Genomic DNA, 25,606 nt, shown 5'->3' on the forward strand with positions numbered 1-25,606 from the left:
CCCGGCCCGGCATGGCGGCTCCTTGGGCCGCGCCCGCGCCGCTGAGCCCCGCGCAGCTGAGGCGGCTGGAGCGGCACCGCTACCGCGCGGCCGGGCGCTCGCTGCTCGAGCCCTGCCTGCAGCCCTACTGGCGCTGGCTGGTGGGGCGGGTGCCGCCGCGGCTGGCGCCCAACGCCATCACCCTGGCCGGGCTCCTCCTCAACTGCCTGGCGGCGCTGCCCCTCATCGCCGCCTGCCCCAGCGCCGCCGAGCAGGTACCGCCGCTCCGCGCCCTCCGAAAGCCGCGGGGACGGCCCGGGGTCGGGGTGGGTGTTGGGGGTCTCCTCGCTGGCGCCCGGCTGAATCGTAGAACCAGTAGGTGGGGAAAGACCCTTGGAGAAGAGAAGGCTCCGGGGAGACTTTATAGCGACCTTCCAGCACCTGGAGGGGCTACGGAAAAGCTGGGGAGGGGCTGTTCATAAAGACTTGTAGTGATGGGACAAGGGGCAATGGGTATAAACTGGAGAGGGGCAGGTTTAGACTAGATGTAAGGAGGGATTTCTTCACCATGAGGGCGGTGAGGCGCTGGCACAGGTTGCCCAGGGAAGCTGTGGCTGCCCCATCCCTGGAGGTGTTCAAGGCCAGGTTGGATGGGGCCCTGGGCAGCCTGGACTAGTGGGAGGTGTCCCTGCCTGTGTCAGAGGGATTGGAACTGGGTGATCTTTAAGGTCCCTTCCAACCCAAACTATTCTGGTTCTATCATCATCGAGCCATCATAATTGTCCACTACTAAATCATATCCCTAAGCACTTCATGTACCCATCTTTTAAAGATCTCTAGTGACAGTGACTCAATCACCTCCCTGGGCAGCCTGTTCCAGTGCCCAATAACCCTTTAGCTGAAGAAATTTTCCCTAATGTCCCATATGAACTTCCTCTGGAGCCACTTGAGGCTGTTCCCTCTCACCCTGAGCACAGGTCCCTATGGGGATGGGGCTCTGACCTGGTGCTTGGCCCAGGCAAGACCCCAGTCTCCTTCAGGGACCATCTTGGTTGCCGTGTGTGTCTCTCCTCGAGCAGCTTTCTAGGAAGGAGATGAAGCTGTACCAACTCCTTTCTCAAGAGGAAGGCTGTAATGGAGGGGCTGTGGAGGTAGGAACAGCTGCCAGCCAGGAGAGATGGTGTGGGATGAGCACAGCAGCAGGGCAGCACTGGCCATGAGGCATGGCTGACACTACTTCAGCATCGCTTAGTTCAGAAGCCAGGTGTCACAGGTGTGTTAGGTGGCAGTAGCTGAAATGCTTCCAGTCCTTGTATGGGAAAAATTCTAAGTGCTTTAGCTTCTGGAGGGAAAACAGGGCTGATGCTACTGTTGCTTAAATCAGGTTGAGTATGTTTTCACTGACAGTTTAAGGAGCTCTGTCAGAGCTTCCTAGCCTGTTACATTTCCCTGTACAGAATCTTCATGGTAGTTAAAAATGGGAAATAGGGGAAGATTGCTTCGTGTAGGTAAAGTATCTTGGAGGCTTGCTGCTGTTTTTCTTCTGATGGGCTTAAATCCTAATGGCAGAGGTGGCAGTTGATCAGGTTTTTTTAATAACTTAGATATACTTTAGTGAGTGTTCATGTTGGTGGAAGCACACTTCTTTTTCTGTAGTAACTTCACCCTTTGTGTTGTCTGAGGTGTTTGTGACAAACGTATCAGGAAGGTGATCCAGATAAAAATTGCTTGGTCTAATCCAAATCAATTCCCTGATTTGCATCACCAGGTAAAGGTGTTTTGTCGTCGTGTTTCATTCAGTAAAACGGGGAGTAGAGAAGAGAGTGAATGGCAGGAAACCACAGATTGTCTTTAGGGGTCCTTTCAGAATCAAAATGCTTGTGGAACTGCTGCTACTGTTAGCTTAGTTTTGCGATGGATTTCAGTCATGAGGACCCTTGTACAAAAGGAAAGAGGTTGTGTTGCAGACATTCAGGAAACTACTCTTTCTAGGAAAGCCTAGGTGTAGTGTTAGGAACTTTACAGGTTTTTTTGATTGGGGAAGCTGAATTTCATGAGAAAGTACAGCTTGAACTAAACTTCCTTGTTCGGTTAAGAGAATATCCTTTATAAATTCATAATGTAAAGCCAGACTCCTTGTCCTATCAGGGTTTTTTTGTTGCCTCTGTGCCATGCGAATAGTCCTTGCTTTCTTCTGCTGTATCACTTAGGGCATCGTTTCTCACTTTGGCTTGTTTAATAACTCAGCTTGTCATCTACCTAAGATGTCACATGCCTGGGTGGCTTTCTTAAATAAAAAAAAAGCTAAAACAAGAATAGTGATATATGTACTGTTGTAATAATTTATTTTGTAGTTTTGACGTGGATGTGTAGGCTGGAAGGGCCATAGAGGGAAGGCAGAACTGAAAATTATGTTAAAGATGGTTGAATCACAGACTAACTACTAGCATAGTGCACTTCAACGTCACCTCTCCATACTGCTGAGCCACCTCTTCCCTTCATAAACAAGCCTTGATTACCTGATGGACTAAAAAGAACTACTTATGTTCTCTTAGTGGAAGTGTAGGAGCACTGGATAGAAGACTCAGGTAAAATAACAAGCACGTTTTGGTTCTAGGTTGGGTTTCTTTATGAGTTGGTTTGTGTACTTGGGCTTTTTTTCCCCCTGTCAGTCTTGAGTAGGCCATTTCTATTAGTCCTTTATTGAACACACTGAAGTCTTAATGTTTGTACAAATTGTCCAAAACAAGTAAGACTGGTAGCTGAAATGCCTCGTAGAGCAGCTGCTAGCAAATGCTTAGAAAAAGAGACCTTTCCCCTATATACCCTTCCAGCTGCCAAAAGAATGTCGTTTAGGGGTTTCCTGGCTAGAACAGCAACTGATGGGTCTTTTTCCTTACTGATGCCTTCCACCTGACAATTTTGCCTTTTGAGTTATTTGTTTTGAACCTGTTTGTACTTTTAATTTCCATTATGTCCTACCATAGTGAATTCCACAACTTAATAATACTTCCCTTCCCCCCTCAGAATACAATTAATGCCTAAAACCAGACAATACTCCTTTGTTCTCTTATTGTGTAGCCATTATTTCCTTGTACACTGCTCTTTTTATTTTCATCGGCCTCAGTAGTCACTAGAAGCCAGTTTTGTTACTGACTAGCACCGTATATTTTTGCTTTATAAAATACTGTCTGCTTCAGTAATGTTTTCATGTCTAGTAGAAACATGGGTTATAACACTGTATCCTATAAATGCACATTTTGAGGTAAGCTGTATTATTTGTAGCTAAGTCATTAGCAGACTGCACCCTTCAAGCAGTGTTGTAACCAAAATCCATGTGTGTAGATTTTTATAGACTGTTTGGCCGATTTCCTACTCAGTATAAGTTAGAACAGTAATCTATAGAAATAATGCACAGGTCTGCTGCACCAGGATTGGTGGTGGGGAGGACACTGCCTGCACGTTCCACGTTGTGTGTCTTGAAGTATCTTCTTAATTGTGACTACAGACTTGGCTTTTTTTTTTTTTTTGGCACTAATTATAAAAGGAATTAAAAGGTTTGTTGACTTTAAGTATGAACAGTGTGTATTTGCTGCATTGGAGTGTAAGAGGAGCACTTTTTGTGTGAGGATTTCCATTTTATCCCCATTGTTCAGCAGTGAACTCTGGCTCTACTGCATGCTAACTGATCTGAAGTAGGTACAGTTTCTTCATTAGGTTTTGCACATGGATTTCTTAATATCCATTCCCATTACAGGGAAAAAAAACACGTTAATTTTTTCCTTGTATCAACACTAGGGAGAAAACTGGCTAAACATAATTCTCTGTCTTATTAAAAAGGAGAAAGAAAACTGATCTTGCTGCTTGAATGGTTGCTCATGGAGAGGGCTAGCTTCTGTAATCCTTCAAGCTCAGCCACAGGTCTCTCTAAAACACCACGGGAGGCCAGAATTTTAGGGCAGAAGTTCATGCTAGCAGTAATTGTTACTTTTTCATAGATATAAACTCAATACAAAAAAGAAAAACCTCACAGCAGTTATAAGAGGATCTAAGCAAAGAGCCTGTCAAACTGATCGGAGTATTTTCATCCAGTAATAAAGGCTTATCTTGCTTGCTCTCAACTTACATTCCATCACATCTAATTTATTTGAGGTGTTGTTTGTTTGTTTGTTTTGAGGCGCTTGTTTATGCTGTCTGTAATTTCATGGAGATCACTCAGAACAGAGGAAGATAGGAGAAAAGCATGGACTATGGATTTGCAGTTTGGGAAGTTATGTTGAAAGGACAGAGGTTCAAAAGTTCTGGTGCAGAGAGCAGAGCTGGGGGAGGGAATGGGGGCTTTGGATGGCTAGCTCTGTAGAATTGCATGGAAAGCGGTGTAGTGCATTTGTAAAAGAGTTCTGTACCTTGCTGAAACATGCTGTTTAGAAAGCCATGCATACAGAGAGACCAGAAAGCAAGGGAGGGTCTAGGTGGCTCCATCTAGCTCTACTTTTAGCTGCTCAAAAGGAGAGGAACACCTGCGGGGAGCTGTCTCTTTAACCTTTTAAGCTGAAAGAGGGATTGATTTCTTTGGGTTTTTTTCCTGTCAGAGGGAGAAATGAGGGGAAGGTACTGACAGGCATGGCATGTAAATAGCAAAGGCACAACTGAGCTTTGTGGGAGAGGCAATAATGAAGTAGAAAAGAGAGTGGACTGGAGCAGCTCCTGTGGGGTGTAAAGGAGGAAGCATTGAGTCCCTGACCTGGTAGAGGGGAGGTGTGAGGCACCCAGTGGGATGAGGAATCCAGGCAATACCCTCAAGTATAGAACAGAGCACTCAGTAGTGAATGGAAAAAGGAGTTATTTGTCATAAAGGAAGACAGGAAAGGTTCAGGAACCCCAACACAGAAGGACAGGAGCTCTTTCAGTGGGAACTTGTTGGGGAGGGGAGGATGCTAAAGGAATGGACGGAATCACTGATGGTGTATGAAATGCACTTGGGCTGTAGTGTGATCGTTATTTTATTTTTCTTTAGTCCTTGCCTTCTCCCTCTGCTGTAATGTAGGTATAAACAGCCCCTTCCCTTCTTCTCCTGTTAGTACAATTATACATAGTGCTTTGTGCAAAACCAAAGTGAGGGAAGTGGTCCACGTTTGGGGAGGCAAGGGAGGAAGTCCAGTAAAAACGTCTCTCTTCTGGATCTCTTCCAGAGAGGGGCTGCGTAAACTAGAGTGAAATTAGTTGCTGTGTTGTTGGACTGAGGAAGTGAGATTATGACGATATGTGCTGAGTAATTAACGGAGGATCAGTCTTTAGATGTTGCGTAAGCTTGCACTGTTGAACTCTCTGATCTTGAGAGCTTTGCTTACAGTAAATGGTAAGGGATCTTCTAGGCACATCATCATTGCAGCTGTCCATGCTCTTCCATTGTGCAGAATCACAGGAGCAGAATGAGGACTGCTGTTCAACCTACACTTTTTACTGAAGGAGAGGCATGCCGCGCATACCTGTCAAACACTACATGCACATTGTTTTGTTTTGATGCCGTCTGGTTCAGTAGATGACCAAACCTGCTGTACCAAATCTGTTTGACAAGATTCTGGGCCTGTATCATCTTTCAGGCATCCCTTCTAATTGAAGCAGAGAAACTTTCTTCCCACCCCCAGCTTTGTGTTCTCTTCTGGTTCCATGAGAATAGCATTAGCTCTGGCCAAGTAATACATTTGCTTGGACAGGATATATCTTTGGGCAGAGATAATAAACACCTCATCAGTGAAAAGCTGATGATTATTGGGAGCCTCCTGACCTTTCTGCTGAGTCTGTCAGCCATATCGTCATTCTCAAATGCTCCCACTTCTCTAATTTGCAAACTACTTGGGTCTACTGTGGGAAGCTGGCAGGGGACATCCCTGGGTGGAGAGCCAGGCATGTAAAACGGCGGAGGAGATGGCAGCTGTAACTGTATTGAGAGGGTGGATAGCAGAAACAATCTATGGTTATCAGAAACTTTTGTGCACCTTTGGTGATTTAGAAAACTGCATTTTACCAATTAAAACATTAGAGCATTAATTTAATCTGCTAAATGCATAATTGTTGATGAATGATCATTGGTTGTTACCACTTTGGGTTTGATTTGAACTGACAGTTTAGGGATGAAATGCTCCAGATTGTGTTCTAAGCCCTCTCAGACACCTGTTCCCCTGTTCTGACTAGAATCTTCTTCCCTTCCCTGCAGCTGTGAGGACACAGATGCATCTGGTACAGGTGTTAATGGGTACAAATATCTTTATTGGGAAGAGGATGAAAACTTCCCCCTCTCTTTGCAGATTGTTAATAAGCAGAGCATGCTAGTTTTGGAGATTGAGGGGATTGTTGCTTTGATTTGTCCCAGTAGGAGTTAATGCAAACAGACTTGGATCAGCAGTCTTAATGATTATACCTGTACAATCACTTGTAATTAGGCAAAAGCGCTTGCTTTGTCAAAAGGACCAAATAAAAGAGGTTTGAGTTGTTGCTTGTTTGTTTATTTTTACATTTAATGTGTTACAGTTGTTTTGAGGTGAAGTAAAAATAGAAGATTTTACCTTGAACAAAAATTGTTGCCTTATGTTCTGTGGGTCATGGAAGCTTCCGTAAGCTGACCGGAGTGACCAGCATGCAAGCCTTCTGTTTTGGTTAGGATTGAGGCTATATTTCATGGAGCTTGCATTTCAAAAGACTGTGATAATACCAAGCATACAGCATAGAGCACAAAGGCTAATGATAAAAAAATGCACCACAGCAAATTTTTGTTCCTGAATGATGTTTCAGTTATGGAAATGATCCAGTTAAGTAAGAAACTACCCACTCTGGCATTTGACTGAATTGGTGATGTGCCCTACACTGAGGAGGATGAATGGGTAGGGAATTTGCCTAGCATATTTAGCACTGGATACAGGCTACTTTTGTCCATGATACAGAGAACTTGGCGTCTTTAAAGCAAACTAAAATCTATTTCAGTTGTAGGTAGATGGCTGGAAAGGAGGGGAGCCTAATGCAGCTAGTGGTGTCTTGGACAGAATTGCCAGTTGTGGTCTGGTTTACTTGCCAAAATCCAAGGACTAACATGACAGGTGTCAGTAGATTCTGAAGGTATCTTTTTCTAAGTAGAAGTATATTGCAGTGAGGATACCTCCTGAAACACTGCGAGTTACCTCTGTGGCTTTTCATAGTAATATTGGTGATAAAATTGGAAATACCTTTAAAATACTGTTTTGAAGGACTACAGCGAAAGCAGTAGTTTCTCCTAACATTTTTGTTTGTAAAGCATCACGCAGGTCTGTGTCAGGAGCTGTCTTGTTCAGGAATATCTGTTATTATCAATACAACAGTTACTCTGAAAAAGACAAGATAGCTACTGCGGTAGCATTAGGATGTGGATTATATCACAAGTGAAGTGTTCTTACATTCAACAGGGTCCTATCTGTGCTTTTATGTTCTGAAATACCTGAGAAATGGCTGGTAGCCCTCTGTTTTGGAAAGGTGGAGAGCGATAATGGGGGCTGACAGATAATTGCTGCCTCCCTGCAGAACATCTGACCATGTGAGCTTGCGCTAGGAGAGGCCCTGGAGTGCTCTGTTCCTTCACGTGGCTCTTAATGATCTGTGAACCCAGGACCACAGTAGGCTTCTCCTGTTGTCCACAAGCTCTGCCCTTCCCTCTTTCTCAGAGAAGAAACACTTTTTCCAAAGATGGCTAAGAACTCAGTGCCTGGTTTAAACCCATCTTCCAGCACAAAATTCCTGTGATGAACTGGACTAACAAGAGAGAATGGACCTGAATAAGTCAATTAAGTCCACTGGTAAACATCAAACAAGTAGTACTGTCATCACTTCACCTGCATTTCTGTAGTGTGGTCTTGGGGGGAAGTGGGGAGCTACCAGACACCAGTTTGTTAAACATCCTTTGGAATAAGAATATGTACTCATCCTCTTTCACCTGCTCAAGATTTCCAACATCAACTGTGATTACAGTTTTTCTTTCTTTCCTTGGATTAAGGGGAAAGACAGCCTTGCTAGTTTTGAAGTATTGTGAGATGTTAAGGTTTCTATATATGCACAAATCCTGACTCCAGACTGGAGTCCCTACTTCTTTGACTGTCTTTTGCTTCAAAGCTGGGCGAAGCAGCCAATCGTTTGACTTTAAGTGGTGGAATGTTTTATTAATTAAATTATAAAAATACTGGATAGCAGGAAAATAATACATTTGCTGACAACATTGTTTTCATATTAAAAGCATAAAACTAAGTGATAGCATAGTGCATCAGCCAGCCTTGAATACATGAGAGAGTCTCAAACAACAAAAACGCTGTTCAGAACTGCACTTCATTTAGGCATGCTGGTTCTTGGGAAGGATGTGTTTTGTGATCAATCTAACTGGAGGCATTAATTTATTTCCTACCTGAGATCTGAGTGAGTATAATGATGATGAGAAAACAACGTCCAGAGGAGCAGCTCGCGTCATCTTCATTCTTATTGCTGCCTTTTCCTGCCCCTGCCTATGAACTGATCGGCCACTGTCATGTTTCCTTTTTCCTCAGCCGTGACGCTATGTGAGGGCGGACAAATCTCAGCTCAGAGATCTGAGTTATCGTCTAAATCTACTTAATAGCCTTTACTGGATTTAGGAAATACATGTCATGATGTTGGTCTATTTGTGCTGCAGGGGAGGAATTACAGACCTGTAGAGCCACAGCAGCTGTCCCTTACCTGGGAGTGGGAAAGGATTTATCTCCATGACTGCCTGTGGCTGTTCAGTTGTTTAACTTACAAGTTGCATTTCCAGCATTAATACTGAACTTTGATTCTCTTCATGAACCATGCTCCTAAGTGTTAAAAATACCCCTGGAAACTACTTGAGGCAAAAATGTTACCTGTACTTTTTCAAAAGGTGTTATAAGTAATTTTTTACTGAAACCTGATTCCTAGACAAGCATATACTGACTGTGCATATGAAAACAATGTTTTTGAAAGGTACTACTGTAGGACAGCTCCTTTGGCTCTGAGACTGCTGTTAATGACTCACAGCTTGTTTTGAAATTCTGATAGTCTTTGTTTAGAGAAGGTAGTTGCTCCTTCGTGTTTACTGAATGACTTAATTCTTCAAACCCTTGATCAAAATGCCTATGTAATCAATTTTTGTATTTTGGAAAAATCACTTGCCCTAAAAGCTGAAGTCTTTATGTAGTAAAATGTAGAAGGTTTTTATGTCTATATGTTGTAAATCTCAGCAAATAATCTAAGCATCTATCACGTAAACTCTTGAGAACTTTGGTAAGTGCCATACTACTGTTTTCTTTTTTGAAGAGTGATTTTATTGTCATAACATTTTTCATCGCAAAGAATGCAAATCATTGCAGAAATACTGTGGTTTTAAGGTGGAAAAATATGTCAATTGATGCAGAAGAGAGGTTAAAGTTTTTTTGTTTATTTGGAATACATAGGACCTGTGTTTCACTAGTGTATCTGGCGTAGTTCTTATTATAGCTACTACAGTTCATGTACAGGCTAGTGCACAGAATTTGATTTGTCCTTTAACAGAGTAACAAATAGCACAATGTAGTGTAGTTTTGTACTGAACAGTATTTTACCTTCAACAAAATAGATTATCGGCTAAGAAATCAAGAACTGCCTAGTGACCTTTCCTGTGACTCTCTTTCAGGCACCTTCTTGGGCATGCATCCTGGGTGCATTAGGACTTTTTGTCTACCAGTCTCTGGATGCCATTGATGGGAAGCAAGCCAGAAGAACAAACAGTACTTCTCCTCTAGGAGAACTCTTCGATCACGGTTGCGACTCTATTTCCACAGGTAGCCTTAATCTACTGTTACCCATCCTAGTTTTAAAAAAGTTACCTGTTTTCAAGGGGACCTGATTAATCACAGATTTGATGAAGTTGGAAAAGACCTCTAGATATCATGTAGTCTAGCCCACCCTGCTCAGAGCAGGGTCAGCACGTTCCCTTTTTCTAGGATAATTTCACCACCTCCTAGTCACTACAGCCAAGGCTGCCCCTCACCTTTGCATCCCTGACCAGTATCAAGGAGGATATTTCAGAATTACCTTTGACAGATGTTGGGTACTGTGCGTTCTGCTTGCTCTTCTGTGCATCTTCACACATAGTGTTCTTTGAATGAACTGGATAGTGAACAAAGCTTAGAGATTTTTTACTATACATAGGCTGTGTTTTCCAGTAGGATACAGATGATGCCTAATAAAGGATTTTAAGGATCCAAAAGACTGACGCTTGTGAAACTATGGCTTGTGAAACTAAGGATTCTGCTTTAGGAGTTAGATGCCAAAACATCAGTTTGGTAATATGACATCCAGCCAGGCCCTTAGAAGGATAATTTATATTCCTTATACGAATGAGTTTTAAAAAACATTGATTTGGAGCCCTTAAAAAGTAAGCCTTGCTCCATTTTACTTTCCATAACGTAGCTGCTCTTGGTGGGAATGCCTGTAGTTCTAAAAAGGCTTAGCAGTTGAAACGTTTGCCCTGGCAGTTCAGACACTGTTTAAGCCTCACTTACCAGAGAAGTGCAGCTTGGAAGAAAGGGAATCTTGTGTTTTGGTCTCTCCTGCCCGGACGGTTAGCTACTCAGTAAAATATCAGTCATATCATTACTTTGTTATAGCGATGTAAAATGCCTTGTGATTTTTATTTATTTTTATTCCTCTTAACTGCACAGGAAGAGGGTATATGACTAACATGTTTGTTTCTGCTTTTCAGTTTTTGTTGTCCTGGTATCCTGCATAGCAATCCGCCTAGGAACAAATCCCGACTGGTTGTTTTTCTGTTGTTTTGTGGGACTGTTCATGTTCTATTCTGCTCACTGGCAAACATATGTATCAGGCACCCTAAGGTTTGGAAAGTAAGTAGGTATCTTTAGAAGTACCTGTGGCTTAACATCTGAGACTGCTACTACTTGATTTCCATTTCTTCTTTGTTTTTTCGCTGCTCTCTCTTTCTCTAATCTTTTTCCTCACATCTCTTCTATCCTAATAGACTTGTGTTTTACCTGGAAAGAGCTTTAAAACTCTGCATAATACTGAGCAGAGAACTTATTGTTTTAGCAGCTGGTTTTAGCTACATATGCTTTGTTTGCTTGTGTTTGGCTCTTTGGTCTGCAGATTTGTTCTCAAAACCCATACAAGCTCCATGCAGGCTTAGGCCAGAGGGGTCTTGCCTGTGGTGTAAACAAGTGTTCTGTGTAGAAGTAGGGACAGAGTAAGCATCTACCCTACCTCTTTTCATAGTCTTCTAGATGCAGAACAGTTTCAGCCCTGGGGACTCTGAACCACATGCATTTTTAGAGAAATTCTCCTCCTAATAGGTTTCCATACCATAGACATCCTCAGTGTTCCTTCGAACAAACTCTCTGCATCCATTTACTCCTTTGGCAAGGAGTTTCACAGAGCTATGTCACTGCTTGAAGAATTACCCCAGGTTTACGTGGAGGCTTGGCTTTTCATCTCGCTGATAGTGGTTTTGATGTTCCTTAGGTTTTGTGTTAGGTCACAGTTCTAGAGAGTTGCTGTGATGCTGCTCATGTCTTAGTAGATATTTCACCTGTTCTCACTGCGGTGGAGGAGGAGGAGTCATGACACCTTCACGTAGAAGACGACAATTTCAGTTTAATTCCTAATATTGTAGGGATTGCTGCATCCTCCTGCAGCTCTGGTTGTGCCTGCCTGTGGCCTTTTGCTCTTTTTGAACAATAAGCTGCACTTTGGTAATGATTTCTGAAAAGAGGAAAAGATTGGAGACTTCCTAGTAGCAAAACTGGAAATATGTGATAGATGGGAAGGCTATGCTTCTCATAATTCTGGTCACTTGCTAAGTCACCTGTTTACAGTCCTACTTAGCTCTAATCTGCAGGAAGTACCTTAGCAAATTTGAGCTTCACTGGGCATGCAGGGTAGTGATCAGCTATCCCTGCATACTGTTCAATGTCTGTATCAAAAGACAGCTGTCTCTGTGGTAATGCTAAGAGCTCTTTTTTTATTTGCCAGTTATGCCTTTTCCCTCACAAACTCTAAATCCTCTACCTGCCTACCCATCCTAGTTTTTTAAAGGACATCTGCCGCTGTAAACAAAAATAGGTGCTTCAAAGTGATGGCTGAAATTGGATGATTTCCATACATGACAGTGGACTACACTGAAGGAAGATGGCCTATGCCGTGAGCTCTGGGGTTTTGCATACATAATTGCTTTTCTGTGCCTTTCATTCTTGCATGAAATGAGAGAATGATTTCCGTACATCAGGAAGACACTGAGAGTCCTATACCACATAAAAATTTCTTCATTAAAAACTTAATGGCTTCTACGTCAATATAGTGCATAGTACAGGGAGTTCACAATGGCCTGGTGCTCCATGATTACTGTTTGAAGTTAAATAGACCCAACTTTTCTCCAAGAAAACTTATTTCTGTTCAGTGAAAACGGGTCATAGATTTTTTTTGAAGGCTTGCAATTTTATTTCTCTTAAGTATAGAGGTGAAAGTTTAAGTGAAGGTAATAGTATATTTCTCTAAATATGATAATACATAATAACAAGCATTCACTGATGCTGTTCCTGAGTTAGTGGCACTTGATTTTAGAAGTCTAGAGTGCTCTGGTGCTGATGGCCAGGAAAGATCAAAGGAGCTGGGTACTGTGCCACTGTCAGGTTATGTAGAATACCGCACAGTATCTGATTAAAATCTTTGGGCTGTGTTGCAGCCAACAGCCTGAGCCTCTGTGAAATTAAGTACTGAACTTTGGCACATGTTATGACTCAACTTCAAGTGTGACCCTCCTCCCCTGAGCTTAGAAATGTAGGTTTTAATAGTACAGAGTGTGACCCCTGAGCACTTGGACTTGCATAGGGATGTTTTTGCATGATGTAATCAACAAGCTCAGTGTGCAGCTTCAGCAATGACTGGGCAGATGTAACACTTCATCCCTGGTAGACGGAAAAACCTCCTCCCAGCAGCGCTGTCCCATTTTCCCCCTGCACAGGGTTCTGTCACCTAACTTCAAGCCAATTCATGAAATGGGCAGAAGATTAAAAACCTGCACTAGGCTAGCAAGCTGAACTGATTCACCTTACAGTCTGATGAGCACTGCAGCTAGTACAAGTGAGAGAGCACAACAGAATGGGGGCTCCCCATTCCAATGGCTTTGAACAGTGATGAGCACCTCAGCATATCGTCTAATTGCAGCTTACATTTTGGCATTTCTAAGACTGAGTGTCTGAAGCTTGTGATGAAACGTATCATATTTTATCACTATCTTTCTGATGAAAGAAGAGTGTTTAATGTTACTTCGATTATCAAAATCAGATAAATGTTTCTCATTAGTCAAGAGTTGATTCCTATCTCCCTTTAAAAACACTGTTTCCTCCACAAACAGTTCATGTGGTCATAATACCTTAAACCAGCAAATTTATTCTCGCTGCTTAAAGCAATGTTGTAATTTAAGCATCCGTTGTCACTGCTGGTAACTTCACAACAAAGATCAGGTACCTGTCTCAAAACCATTGGTGGCATAAAAGGTACCTTCAATGTGCACATTTATTATAAAGCTTTATTGAAAGTGTAGTTTCTTTCTCTTCAGCCTGTGAGAATTAGGCTACTTGTGTTTTTATGAAATGGAAGTTTAGCATTAGAATGGAGAGTCTTGCTGAACTGAACTTAGAACATTCTTGCAAAATATGATTGCATAAGCTGTTTTTTCACTAAGAAATGGCTGAACAAGTAGTTTGGAGAAATGTTATCTCCTGATACATTTCTGATACGGTACAAGGTATGCTTAGGAATGTAAGAACTTACAGACAACAGGTTGGGTAAAGAAATCCAGTATGTATAAGGTAGCCTGGTAAACACCTGGTAGGAGCTTTGAGATAGGTTGTAAATTTGGGGAGAGGGTGGTCTTGACCTGAAAGAAAAAGTATATAAACTACTTTGTTTTGCAACAAAGGTTGAGCACTTTCTTTCTTGCCAGGAGCCGCTCCTGTGATTTCAATCAGGAATAAATAAATAAATAATGCTGCTTCACAAGCAGCACCCTGAAAGAATTCAGAGAATTGTGCAACTCCCTCTTCCCAGAACAAAGAAGGAGTTAGGAAAATTTTAGGTTTGATTGGATACCATACATTATGGATAGAAGTATGTGCACAGAAAGCAAAGAAATGATATATCAAAATATCAGAGGAAGAACCTAATATATTGAATTGGAAAGAAGAAAAAAAATAAATGATAGAAAAACTGAAGCAAGATCTGACTACCCCACCAGTTTTGGCTCTGCCTGCTTTGGAAAAACTGTTGTATCTTTTTATCACTGTTAGTGAGGGTGTTGCCATAGGAGTTTTAACCCAAGAATAGGGGGACAAAAGAAAACCCGTAGCATACTTACCTAAGTTGTCAGATCCTGTATCTCTGGGATGACCTGTGGCAGCAACAACTTTATTAGTAGGAGAAAGCAGGAAATAAACTTTTTGGTGAAAATTAATTGTTGTTACTCCTCCCCGAGTAAAAACAATCTTCACTCAGAAAACCGGAAGGTGGCTAACAGATTCTAGAATACTTAAATATGAGGCAATATTGATTGAAAAAGATGTTTTAACTATAATCACTGACTTGATCTTGAATCCCAGTTCCTTTTTAACAAGGGGGGCTGAAATGCAGGTGAAGTGGAACATAACTGTTTAGATCTAGTACATTACCAAACACAAATAAGGTTAGACCTGCAAGACATAGCTTTAGATGAAGGGGAAGTACTGTTTGTAGATGGGTCATCCAGAGTCATAAGTGGAAAAAGATCATAGAATCATAGAATAACCAGGTTGGAAGAGACCCACTAGATCATCGAGTCCAACCATTCCTATCAAACACTAAACCATGGCCCTTAGCACCTCGTCCACCCGTGCCACACCTCCAGGGAAGGTGACTCAACCACCTCCCTGGGCAGCCTCTGCCAGTGCCCAATGACCCTTTCTGTGAAGAATTTTTTCCTAATGTCCAGCCTAAGTCTCCCCTGGCGGAGCTTGAGGCCATTCCCTCTTGTCCTGTCCCCTGTCACTTGGAAGAAGAGACCAGCACCCTCCTCTCTACAACCTCCTTTCAGGTAGTTATAGAGAGCAATGAGGTCTCCCCTCAGCCTCCTCTTCTCCAGGCAGAACAACCCCAGCTCTCTCAGCTGTTCCTCATAAGGCCTGTTCTCCAGCCCCCTCACCAGCTTTGTTGCTCTTCTCTGGACTCGCTCCAGAGCCTCAACATCCTTCTTGTGGTGAGAGGCCCAGAACTGAACACAGGATTCGAGGAGCGTTCTCACCAGTGCTGAGTACAGAGGGAGGATAACCTCCCTGGACCTGCTGGTCACGCCGTTTCTGATACAAGCCAAGATGCCATTGGCCTTCTTGGCCACCTGGGCACACTGCTGGCTCATCTTCAGTCGGTTGTCAACCAACACCCCCAGGTCTCTCTCCTCCAGGCAGCTTTCTACCCAGACTTCTCCTAGTCTGTAGCACTGCACAGGGTTGTTGTGCCCCAAGTGCAGGACCCGGCATTTGGCCTTGTTAAAGCTCATCCCATTTGACTCTGCTCAGCAGTCCAGCCTGTTCAGATCCCTTTGCAGAGCCTCCCTACGCTCCAGCAGATCAACACTTCCACCCAGCTTAGTGTCATCCGCAAACTTGCTAAGGGTGCAGATGTAATGGTTATGCAGTTATCTATGGGACGGACAGGGAAGCAGAAGAAATGGGAAGTTTACCCAGTAAACCCAGCTCAAACTTGTGAACTATATGCCTTGAATCAAGTATTGAAGTTATTACAAGGAGAACAGGGGATTGTGTATACAGATTTGTGACGTGTATGGTGTGGTACGCACATCTGGAAAAATTTAAGAAGATAAGGTGTTTAATAAATAGCAGAGGAAAGGGATTGGCTCATGAGGAATTAATCAGACAGGTTTTAGAAAACTTATTACTACCTGAAGAAATGGCACATATAAGGGTATATCAAAGAGGAAACTCTCTAGTATAACAAGGAAGTAGAATTGCCAATGAGAAAGCAAAGGAGGCTGCTTTATACTCTGAAATTATAATGAAGTTGTCCCTAGTGCTGGAGAAAAGAGTCCCTGCCTGAAAAGCAAATGCTCAGCAAAAAGGAGATAACAGCTTTCAAGGAGTTAGGGGCAGAGGAGTCAGAAGGACAGTGGATTCTTCCTGATGGAAGAAAACTGGTAAACAGACCAGTGATGACAAAAATTTTAACTATTCTGCGTTAAGGAAGTCATTAGGGAGTTTGGGCAATGTGCAATGCTGTATTGAGAAAATACGCCTGTATAGGATTGTATACAATAGCTAAACAAACATGTAACAGTTGTGTAACATCTCAATGAGTAACTAAGAAAGCTATGAGAAAACATCCTCCAGGTAGATGAGGACCAGGACTGAGACCTTTTCAGGGCATCTAAGTAGATTTTACTGAATTGCCTAAAGTAGCAAGATTTAAATATCTGATTGTATTAGTAGATCATGCGTCAGGATGGGTGGAAGCTTTTCCTTCAGTATCAGCAACAGCCAGTGTAGTGACAAAAACAATTCTAGAACAAATAATTTGTAGGTAGGGGATTGTGGAAATATAAATTCATACAGGGGAAGTCATGCTTTTTCACATATTCTGCAGGAATTAATGAGAATTTTAGGGACAAAATAGAAGTTTCATACTCCATGGCACCCTCCCTCTTCTGGAAAAGTAGAGCGGATGAATCAAACATTAAAGAAACATCTGTCAAAACTGGCTTTAGAAACAAAATTACCGTGGACAAAATGTTTGCCTTTAGCTGTCAGGATTGAGACTGCTCCTGGAAAGGATCAGATCATATCATATATCATATCATGTCACCATATGAAATGTTGTTTGGATTACCATGCCTAGGGGGAAGTGGTGAGGTGCCTACTCTTGAAACCAAAGATAAGTTTCTTAAGAACTATTTACTCTGATTATCTTCTTCCTTATCACCTGTTAAGGTTCACAGACTGTTAACCCAAACCCCACCTTTGGAATTTCTAGTACACTCATTCCAGACAGGAGAGTGGGTCCTGATACACACCTGGAAGGAGTCACAGCTTCAGCCTGAGTGGAAAGGACCATTTTGGGTACTGCTATCCACTGAAACAGCCATGAAAACTGCAAAAAGGGGTGGACTCACTACACACGAGTAGAAGCCTTGACAAATCCCAATGCTTGGGGAGCAGAGGGTTCACAGAGGTAGAGATTGATAATCTTCACCCTGGAGAACCAGGGAGAACGAATGTAACCTCTGATGGGAAAGAAGGACTAGCGTATATACACTGATAGTGTCCCCAAGGACCATTATTTGTGTTCTTAATTGTGTGTTTGGTTGTACTCGGAATAATAATCTGCAAACCTAAATTCCCTGCTTTCTGGTGAAGCTGGGGAATTCAAAGGCTTCTCCGGTAGTATACTGCCCCCTAGGGGTAGTATTAAGATACCATAGGGAAATTTGGAATATCCATGGGATCCACCCGTCCTTAAGAGAAAGGGTGAATCAGGATATTCATTCTGGGGAAACTGGGAGTTGGCCAAGGGGACCAGTAAAGGGATTCAAATGCTTTTGTGAGGAAATAATGTTTAAAAGCCTTTGTTGGTTTGTGGCTTTTGTTTTCTTAAATGAGCTACATTTGTAAACCAGTCTGTTGTTTATGGACTGAATCAGGCGTTTGGCAAATGAGTCCATATTATTATTGTCCAAATTGAAGGACAAAGTGCTGCTTGGATTCAGTACTAAGAGGTATTTTTTTTTAATTGGATAAACAAAATTTATAATGAAGGAGATAATATTTCTGTTGATGATAATAGGGAAAGCCTATCTATAGTGAAAAATAACATCACTTTCCCTAGACAGGAATGGGAAGTAGAAGCAGAGGATGAAGGTCAGCCAATTCCCTCTTCAACAGAGGACAATAGGGACACTTTTTTCAATAGGATGCCAGATTAAAAACCAGTGAGTGTGCAGCAGTCTCCCAAATTACCATAAAGTATCTTGGGGGTGAGTTAAAAGATCAAGTACGGGCTTGTCCACTTGAACCTGAATGTTGGTGTACTTTTATTGCATCCAGTGCTTATAACTTGTTCCTGGACCAGTTCTAACATTCATTCCAGCCTGGTGTTCCAGATTGAAGTCAAAGTTGAGCACCTATTTGAACCAACTTAACCTCCGATTCAATTGACTCCCTGTGTGTCTAATACAAGTCTTCACATAGTCAAGAATACAGGGCAACAACACATGTTGCTGAACCCTGTATGGTCTCTTAAGTGAATAGAATTACTAATGAAGAGCAATATTTCTGCTATTCAGCCTGCTTTTACCTCATTCTGGAAAACTTCCTATGAAGGATGGATAGCCTGGTTACACAAATGAACTCTTTCCCCAAGGAGTCAAAGAGAGAGAGATGTTACTGGTATTTTAGGAACAGGGCTGGGTGTCTTAAACAGCATTGACTCTGAACTACTGACGAATAAGATGTCCACAAAAAACTGCGGATTTGAACAAGTTAGAATATCCCTTATGCTTTTCTTTTTTAGCATTGGGCAATTGGCTATTATCAGATACATTACCTCAGTAGGAGGAATTTTGTGAAAAGGATCATCAGTTGCTGGCAAATGCACAGCAAGAGAACAGCAAGGATTCATTTATTGAAGTAACACCATCAGAGCGCAAGACATCAGTCTTAACAGTGGTCCAAAGGTGTGTCACTTTGAAATACACCCCGACAAACATCCTGGAACTGTCCTGGCTTATACAGCCATTTTGCTTGTAAAAGAATACTTTGTGATTTCATTATTGTAGATGATGTCATTGTGAATACTAGTAATCATGCTAATCTCTGCATTTGCAATTTCACTAACATATTAGGATGCTACTTTTGCAGCTCCTGTCACATCATATCAGCTACTACAATCTCACTACACACTAATTCAAAATTTATTACCTCTGCATGTTGGAATGAATCTTACACTGGTGAAGAAATTATTATGGCATGAGGATCTGGAGCAGTGGCTGCGGAAGGCCAGAGAAAATGGACAAAGAACTCTGATTGTAGTACATCATGATGCAGAATAAATACATCATGTTTTGGAGCGAGTAAAAAAAGGTGGGGAACACCGGTGATGGGATATGCTTTTTGGATGGTCACCCACTACTACAGGGCTCCCTAATAAGATGCTCCATCCTATTGTAATTATCATGTTTTTTAATATAATATGCCTGCTTTTGATAATAATCCTATATATTTGGGTTTGGAAAATTGCAAAAGAAATAATATTAACATCTTAGTTCTAATAGATAGTGATGTTAGTTCTTGTGTAAAAACACAAAAAGTAAAAAGAGGAAATTGTGAGAATTAGGCTAGTTGTGTTTTTACAGAATGGAAGTTTAACATTAGAATGGAGAGTCTTGCTGAACTGAACTTAAAACAGTCTTGCAAAATGTGAATGCATAAGCTGGTTTTCACTAAGAAATGGCTGAACAAGTAGTTTGGAGAAGAGAAATTTTATCTCTTGGTACGTTTCTGGTACAGTACAAGATATGCTTAGGAATGTAAGAACTTAAAAACAACAGATTGGGTAAAGAAATCTATAATGTAAGAAGTAGCCTAGTAACCACCTTGTCATAGCTTTGTGATAGGTTGTAAATCTGGGGAGAGGGTGGTCTTGCCTGAAAAAGAAACAGTATAGAAACTTCTTTATTTTATGACAAAGGTTGAGCACTTTCCTCCTTGCCAGGAGTCGCTCCCACGATTGCAGAATAAATAAATAAATAACGCTACTTCACAAGATGCGTGCCTCAGTTTATCTATTCAACTTGTTTCTCTCACAAGACTCTGCTTAACTTCTTTTGTATATTCAGGTATTCTCAACATTTCAGCAGTCAAATACATTAATGAAGAGTTGGCTTTCTTGTCTTGGGAAAAAAAATGGTGCAATACAGACTTTAGAATTTAGGGGGCATACAACCCCACCTGTTTTAAAAATGGTTTTATGGAAAAAAGCAAGTTTTCAATTATATGTCCTCTGAAACAGGAGAGGTGCTTAGCTATCCACTGGCTCAGCCCTCAAAATACCATCCTTCTGTTTTGTAGGCTGTATCTGCCAAGTTTTCATTATATGATAGCTTAGAGAAATCCCTTCTGTCCCAGCCTGCACAGTCCATACTTTTATATAATATGCTGTATGGTCAGAGCATGGCGGGGGTTGAAACTTCTTGAAACAGGTGATTCTGAAATGTGCCCCTGTGCCACCACCGGGTGGGCAGTGTTCCAGGAGCAGACACGTGGAAGGACAGGTCTTGACTTGTGACCTGATCTGCCACCTGAACCAGGTGAGAAGCAGAGATAGAGGGTGTAAAAAAACATGGGCTCACCTGTCACCTCATGGTTATACACCATCTTCTCAGATCCAGAGGACAAAGAAAAATGTGCCACAACTCATGGAACCTGGAAGGTGGTGACTGTTTCATTTCTGATCTCTTTTCAGCTATCTCTTGTCTCCATTCTCTTTTCCTCTTTCCTTGTAGTAAGTGCAGCTGCAGTGGGCAGGCAGTGTAGCAGGCAAAGTTGTGGATTGTTCACAGAAACATGGGGCTTTTACAGTTTTCTTGTTGGTGCTTTGTTGCATACAGGTCATTGATTGTTTTGTATCCAGTGTTCGGGTGATTTGTGTAACTGATGCTGTGCTGATGATTCTAAAGAGCTCTTCTAAGCCACTGCTTTAAACAGGATGGGACATACAGAGTCAACTAGAGGGGAGACCTCATTGCTGTCTACAACTACCTGAAAGGAGGTTGTAGTGAGGAGGGTGCTGGCCTCTTCTTCCAAGTGACAGGGTACAGGACAAGAGGAAATGGCCTAAAGCTCCACCAGGGGAGGTTTAGGCTGGACATTAGGAAAAAAATTTTCGCAGAAAGAGTCATTGGGCACTGGCAGAGGCTGCCCAGGGAGGTGGTTGAGTCACCTTCCCTGGAGGTGTTTAAGGCACGGGTGGACGAGGTGCTGAGGGGCATGGTTTAGTGTTTGATAGGAATGGTTGGACTCAATGATCCAGTGGGTCTCTTCCAACCTGGTTATTCTATGATTCTATGATTCTGTATGCTTTTAATGGAAATGTTTACTTGTATTTACTATGAGCTTGCCTTAAAGTTTGATTTGATTTTTAGACAGCAACAAGTCTAAATTTAACAAAATTCTCAAATAGTTAACAGTGTACTCATTAAAGATTTTCTCACTATTAAAATTATATGTAGTGTGTCTTCCATAGGGAGCATAGGTTTATTTTTAACTCTGAACCAAAGATGTGTGCCCATAGACATTGCCATTCCCAGTCAAGGAAAATCATATCCTATATACACTGATGTAATTTGAAGTACTCCTAAGGAGATAAAGTCACTGTTTTTTTATTCCCTGATACTCCCCACTGCCTTACACTTAGAGCAAAAACTTTGAACTAAATCTCCCTTTTTTCCTTCATAGAATTGATGTAACTGAGGTTCAGATAGCCATAACAATACTGCTCTTGATATCTGCATATGGTGGAACAGCGATATGGGACTATAAGGTAGGTGTATGAAGTATTCAGAGTTCCTGTTGTATATTTGGTTCCTGTTAAGTCTTCACAGTTCCTACAGTATTTGAAGCTATCCTGTGCAAGAACTATCAACACCTGCTAGTTGTCTCATGTTCTGTTTTAGCTTAATGTACAAATGTAGGTTATTTTTATGTTGTAGTTAACTTAGGTATAACCATGTGACTTCCTATGCACAAATTTAGAGCTATCTAGAGGAAAAAAAGACCCCATCTGCCACATATAAACTTCTGATCTGGAACTAATACACTGCAGATACTTAAGCTTTAACAAACGACTAGTCAAGTTTTATTTCTTTTGTATATTTTATCGTAAGACATATTTCTGCTCATTTAAATGGTTTATAGAATGCTTTATTTTAAAATTTGAAGATGAAATGTAAATATCTGTGGTTAAAAAAATTGTTATCTGCCCAAAAGCTTTTTCCTGTCTCTGATTTTTATTCTGATCTGAAAGATGCACTTTATTTATATTAGATTAATACGTTCATACTTTCTAGGGTCTTCACTTAGAAATGCATTATAGGTCTGCTTGGTTCTAGTGTGTAAAGAGCTGAGACTGTTCCATGCAGACAGCCAATGCAAATTAATCTAAATATAAACCACCAAGTAATTAAAAATAATTAATGAGTACACGCAGCAGTTTGTTTGGCTAAACTTTGTTTTCTTTTCCCACCCTGCAAGATGCTTTTGTTCTATTTTCAAACATTTTATTTTCATGTTGGAAAATAAAGTAGGAGCATTAGACTTTAATTAGGATTGATTTTTCTTCAGTATTAAAATCTGTGGTAGTTATGCTGTATCTCAAAACAATCTGTATTCAAAAATGTAGTTAATGGTTTCAATTTATTACTGCTTCTGTTTTTTTAAATCCTCTGCTGCCTCTGGAAGTTTCCTTGAAATTGCAGTTGATTCTGAAAGGTAACTATTTAATTAAAATTTGTATCTGGAGACTAATCTAAATGCAAAGATACAGCATACAAATAACTGTATCAAAACACAAAGCAGGCAGATGGTGTTTGTGTTTCCTGCGTTTCACTATTAGTGTTACCCAGTGAGCAGAAGGAACTACCCCTCTCCCCCTTCCCCCGCCTTGATGATGTGGTAGTCTGCGTCAAGTCTTTGCTTATGTAGTAAAAATATTTAAGTAACATTGTAAGGACAAACAGAGCAAGACCTAGTTGAATTTCAAGACTGGAATAAAATACTGAAAAGTTGAGTTTAAACATTCCTACAGAAATCTGTCATCTCCTTAGTAAGGAAACAAAGCCCAGACTTCTCCTCTACTTGTTCCCAGGAAAGCAGGAGTTCAAATAAAACAGTTGTTTAGTAGGTATTGGTAGCTTTTTAAGATAACTTTTTTAAAGAAGTATTATCATTGACTTTTAATATCTTTCTCTTGTTTTTCCTGCTAAGGTCCCTTTGGTGGGCTTAGAACTGAAGTTCTTTGTGGTTTTTGGCATACTGTGTGGAATAGTGCTTTCTTTTTTCAATTACTTCCGTGTTATCTTTGGTGGAGGGATTGGAAAGAATGGATCTACAATAGCAGTAAGTTGCTTTAAAAACCTGAATGGGGTTTGAAAAATTGATGCCCGTAATTTACTGCATTTCAGATGATCATAAGGATTTTATCAGTTTAACCATTTAAGGAGACAAGCATATGAGTGCTGGATGGCTAAAGCAAAGACTTCATTTTCTATCTTCTCTCTACTTGTTATAGGCTCTCTTCTGCCACAGGAATCAGCAGTGAATTTTCTTACAAAATTGACTTATTAGTGGTCACTGCAAAGGATACTGGTGACATTGGCATAATGCTAATGGACTTCCCCAGTTTTAACAACTCTTGCTTTATTTAATGGGATTTGCAAAACATAAAATCTGGACTATACCACATGACTGAAGCCTAAGACAAATCTTCTCTCTGTTCGTATTTCAGGGAACAAGTGTTCTTTCACCAGGCCTGCACATCGGACTACTTATCATGCTGGCCATTATGATCTATAAAAAGTCTACAACTCAGCTGTTTGAAAAACACTCTTGCCTGTATGTCCTGACATTTGGACTTGTGAATGCTAAAATCTCACAGAAGTTGGTGGTAAGGAATCTTGTTTCAGTCCTAAACCTCCTAAATATAAACTGGTTCTTGACTTAACACTTGCTGGATCAGCGGGCGCTGTGCAAGCTTTCCCGTTCTGCTTTGCCATATGATTATAACTGAGACACTAAAATGAACTCAGGCTTCTACAGAGAGATTATATGAGACACTGATGCAAACGCAAACTTATTGTTGAATATATTGGCTATAACTTTCAGTTTTGTTTTGGCTAGAAATACCCCGTCTGTCTTGAATGTCATAACTGTGGTTCCTCAAGCCTTACTAACATTGCTAATTTAATTATCTGAAATAAGAATTTACTTTAATCATGAAAATTAAGAGGTAAACTTTTTTGTCTTTATCTCTAATTAAAAGCCTCATCAATGTACTAGCAAAAAATACAATCTGCCTTACTACACATTTATCATAGAAACATAGAATCATAGAATCATAGAATAACCAGGTTGGAAGAGACCCACCAGATCATCGAGTCCAACATTTGTTAACAACAAATAACAGTAACCCAGCCAGCTGATTTCACACTTCTTTTCCAAATTTTTCAAACACTGGAAGACAGATATTCTGCAGGCTTTATTGCTAAACAGAAGTTCACATAGTGAGCTGCTAACTTGTGGTTTAAGAGCAAGAACATTGATAGGAAGACTGAGCCTTAAGCTTGAACTTGAGGCAGTTTATCTATTCTGTTAAATCACCTTGGCTTCCTTGCTCAATTCAGAGGACACTTTATTGTGTAGCTTTGAGGGCAGTCTGCTCCACAGGCAGATCTGTAAAGGAGTGGGGAATGGGTTTCGTGGGTTTTGCTCTCTTCTGTTTTTCTGATACTATTTCGGGAGTCCTTGTACTTCAGACACTCCAGAGTGCAGTAAAAAGTTAAGGCTAGACCAGGTGGGAGGCCCAGTGGAGATGTGAGCCAAGGTCTGTGCAGTTTCTGTGGATGTATCAGAGCTGCTGCATGGGCACTAACCCTGCATAGCTGTTGCACATCATGCTAGATGTGAACAAGGAATTGCTTCCTGCAGTGGACTCCTTTGCTAGCTTAGAGTGGAAGGCTCTGTCAGCTCTCCTCTGGATGTGAGCCTTTGTGGTTTGTCGTGTCTTTAGACGGGGACACTCACAGGCTATTCTGTGAATTCTGCTGCTAAGCAGAGTTGAACATGAATTATATTATGCTAAGAGACCACTTTGTTCACAGGAACCTCTCAGCACCTTAATCATACTTGCCAAGTGACAGGGTGATTCCTTAGGGCAAACTTGGCACCTTGACTACTTTCCTTCTACCATCTTTGATGTTCCCAGGATGAACTCTTGACATGTCCTTTATTAGATTTCCAACTTCTTACAAAAATGCTCTTCTTCTGTCTCTCAATTAAAGGTGAACTTAAATTGTCTCAAAGAATGGTGAATTGGTTGCACTTAATGATCTCCAAGGTCTTTCTCAACCAAACTATTCTACAATTCTATGAAATATGGAAGGAGCAAGATGCATCCTCCCATCCACTCTTAGTAATCTTCTTCTCTTGGTCATTCTGTAAAGTGTCTCCACATTTATGTTACTATCTCTAGTGATACAGTGAAAACAAGTCTTGTCACTTAAGCAAAGGCCTAGTTTCTAGTTAGCTTTTGGCTAAATAAAGCAAAAAATTTTCAAGTTAGACTTGAAATTAACATTTCAAGTGAAATTAACATTTCAAGTGAATAGTATTTATTTTCAATGATAACAGTTGCATAGTCTGATCCTTCAAACACAGCACTTTAAAAACAGAGAGTGGAACCTCTGCAAATAGCTAAAATGCACTGGTATAGATGGAACTTACACAAGAACATTGAAGGACATGTATGTGTT

General features: G+C 41.1%; 1 protein-coding gene across 2 annotated transcripts in view; it reads left to right on the forward strand.

Annotated features, from left to right (window-relative positions):
- The window catches only part of CHPT1 (choline phosphotransferase 1), a 27,445-nt gene continuing 1,839 nt past the window's right edge, over nt 1–25,606 (forward strand). Inside the window, exons 1-6 of one of the 2 annotated variants that reach the window (XM_069859380.1) lie at nt 1–254; nt 9,662–9,809; nt 10,733–10,874; nt 21,537–21,621; nt 23,064–23,195; nt 23,584–23,742. In XM_069859380.1, coding sequence (XP_069715481.1) covers nt 12–254; nt 9,662–9,809; nt 10,733–10,874; nt 21,537–21,621; nt 23,064–23,195; nt 23,584–23,742 — 909 coding nt within the window. In that variant the 5' untranslated portion in view covers nt 1–11. The remainder of the gene's footprint in view (nt 255–9,661; nt 9,810–10,732; nt 10,875–21,536; nt 21,622–23,063; nt 23,196–23,583; nt 23,743–25,606) is intronic. The other variant, XM_069859390.1, reaches the window with a different exon arrangement.

The sequence above is a fragment of the Phaenicophaeus curvirostris genome, chromosome 1, assembly GCF_032191515.1.
Source record: "Phaenicophaeus curvirostris isolate KB17595 chromosome 1, BPBGC_Pcur_1.0, whole genome shotgun sequence".
Taxonomy (NCBI): domain Eukaryota; kingdom Metazoa; phylum Chordata; class Aves; order Cuculiformes; family Cuculidae; genus Phaenicophaeus; species Phaenicophaeus curvirostris.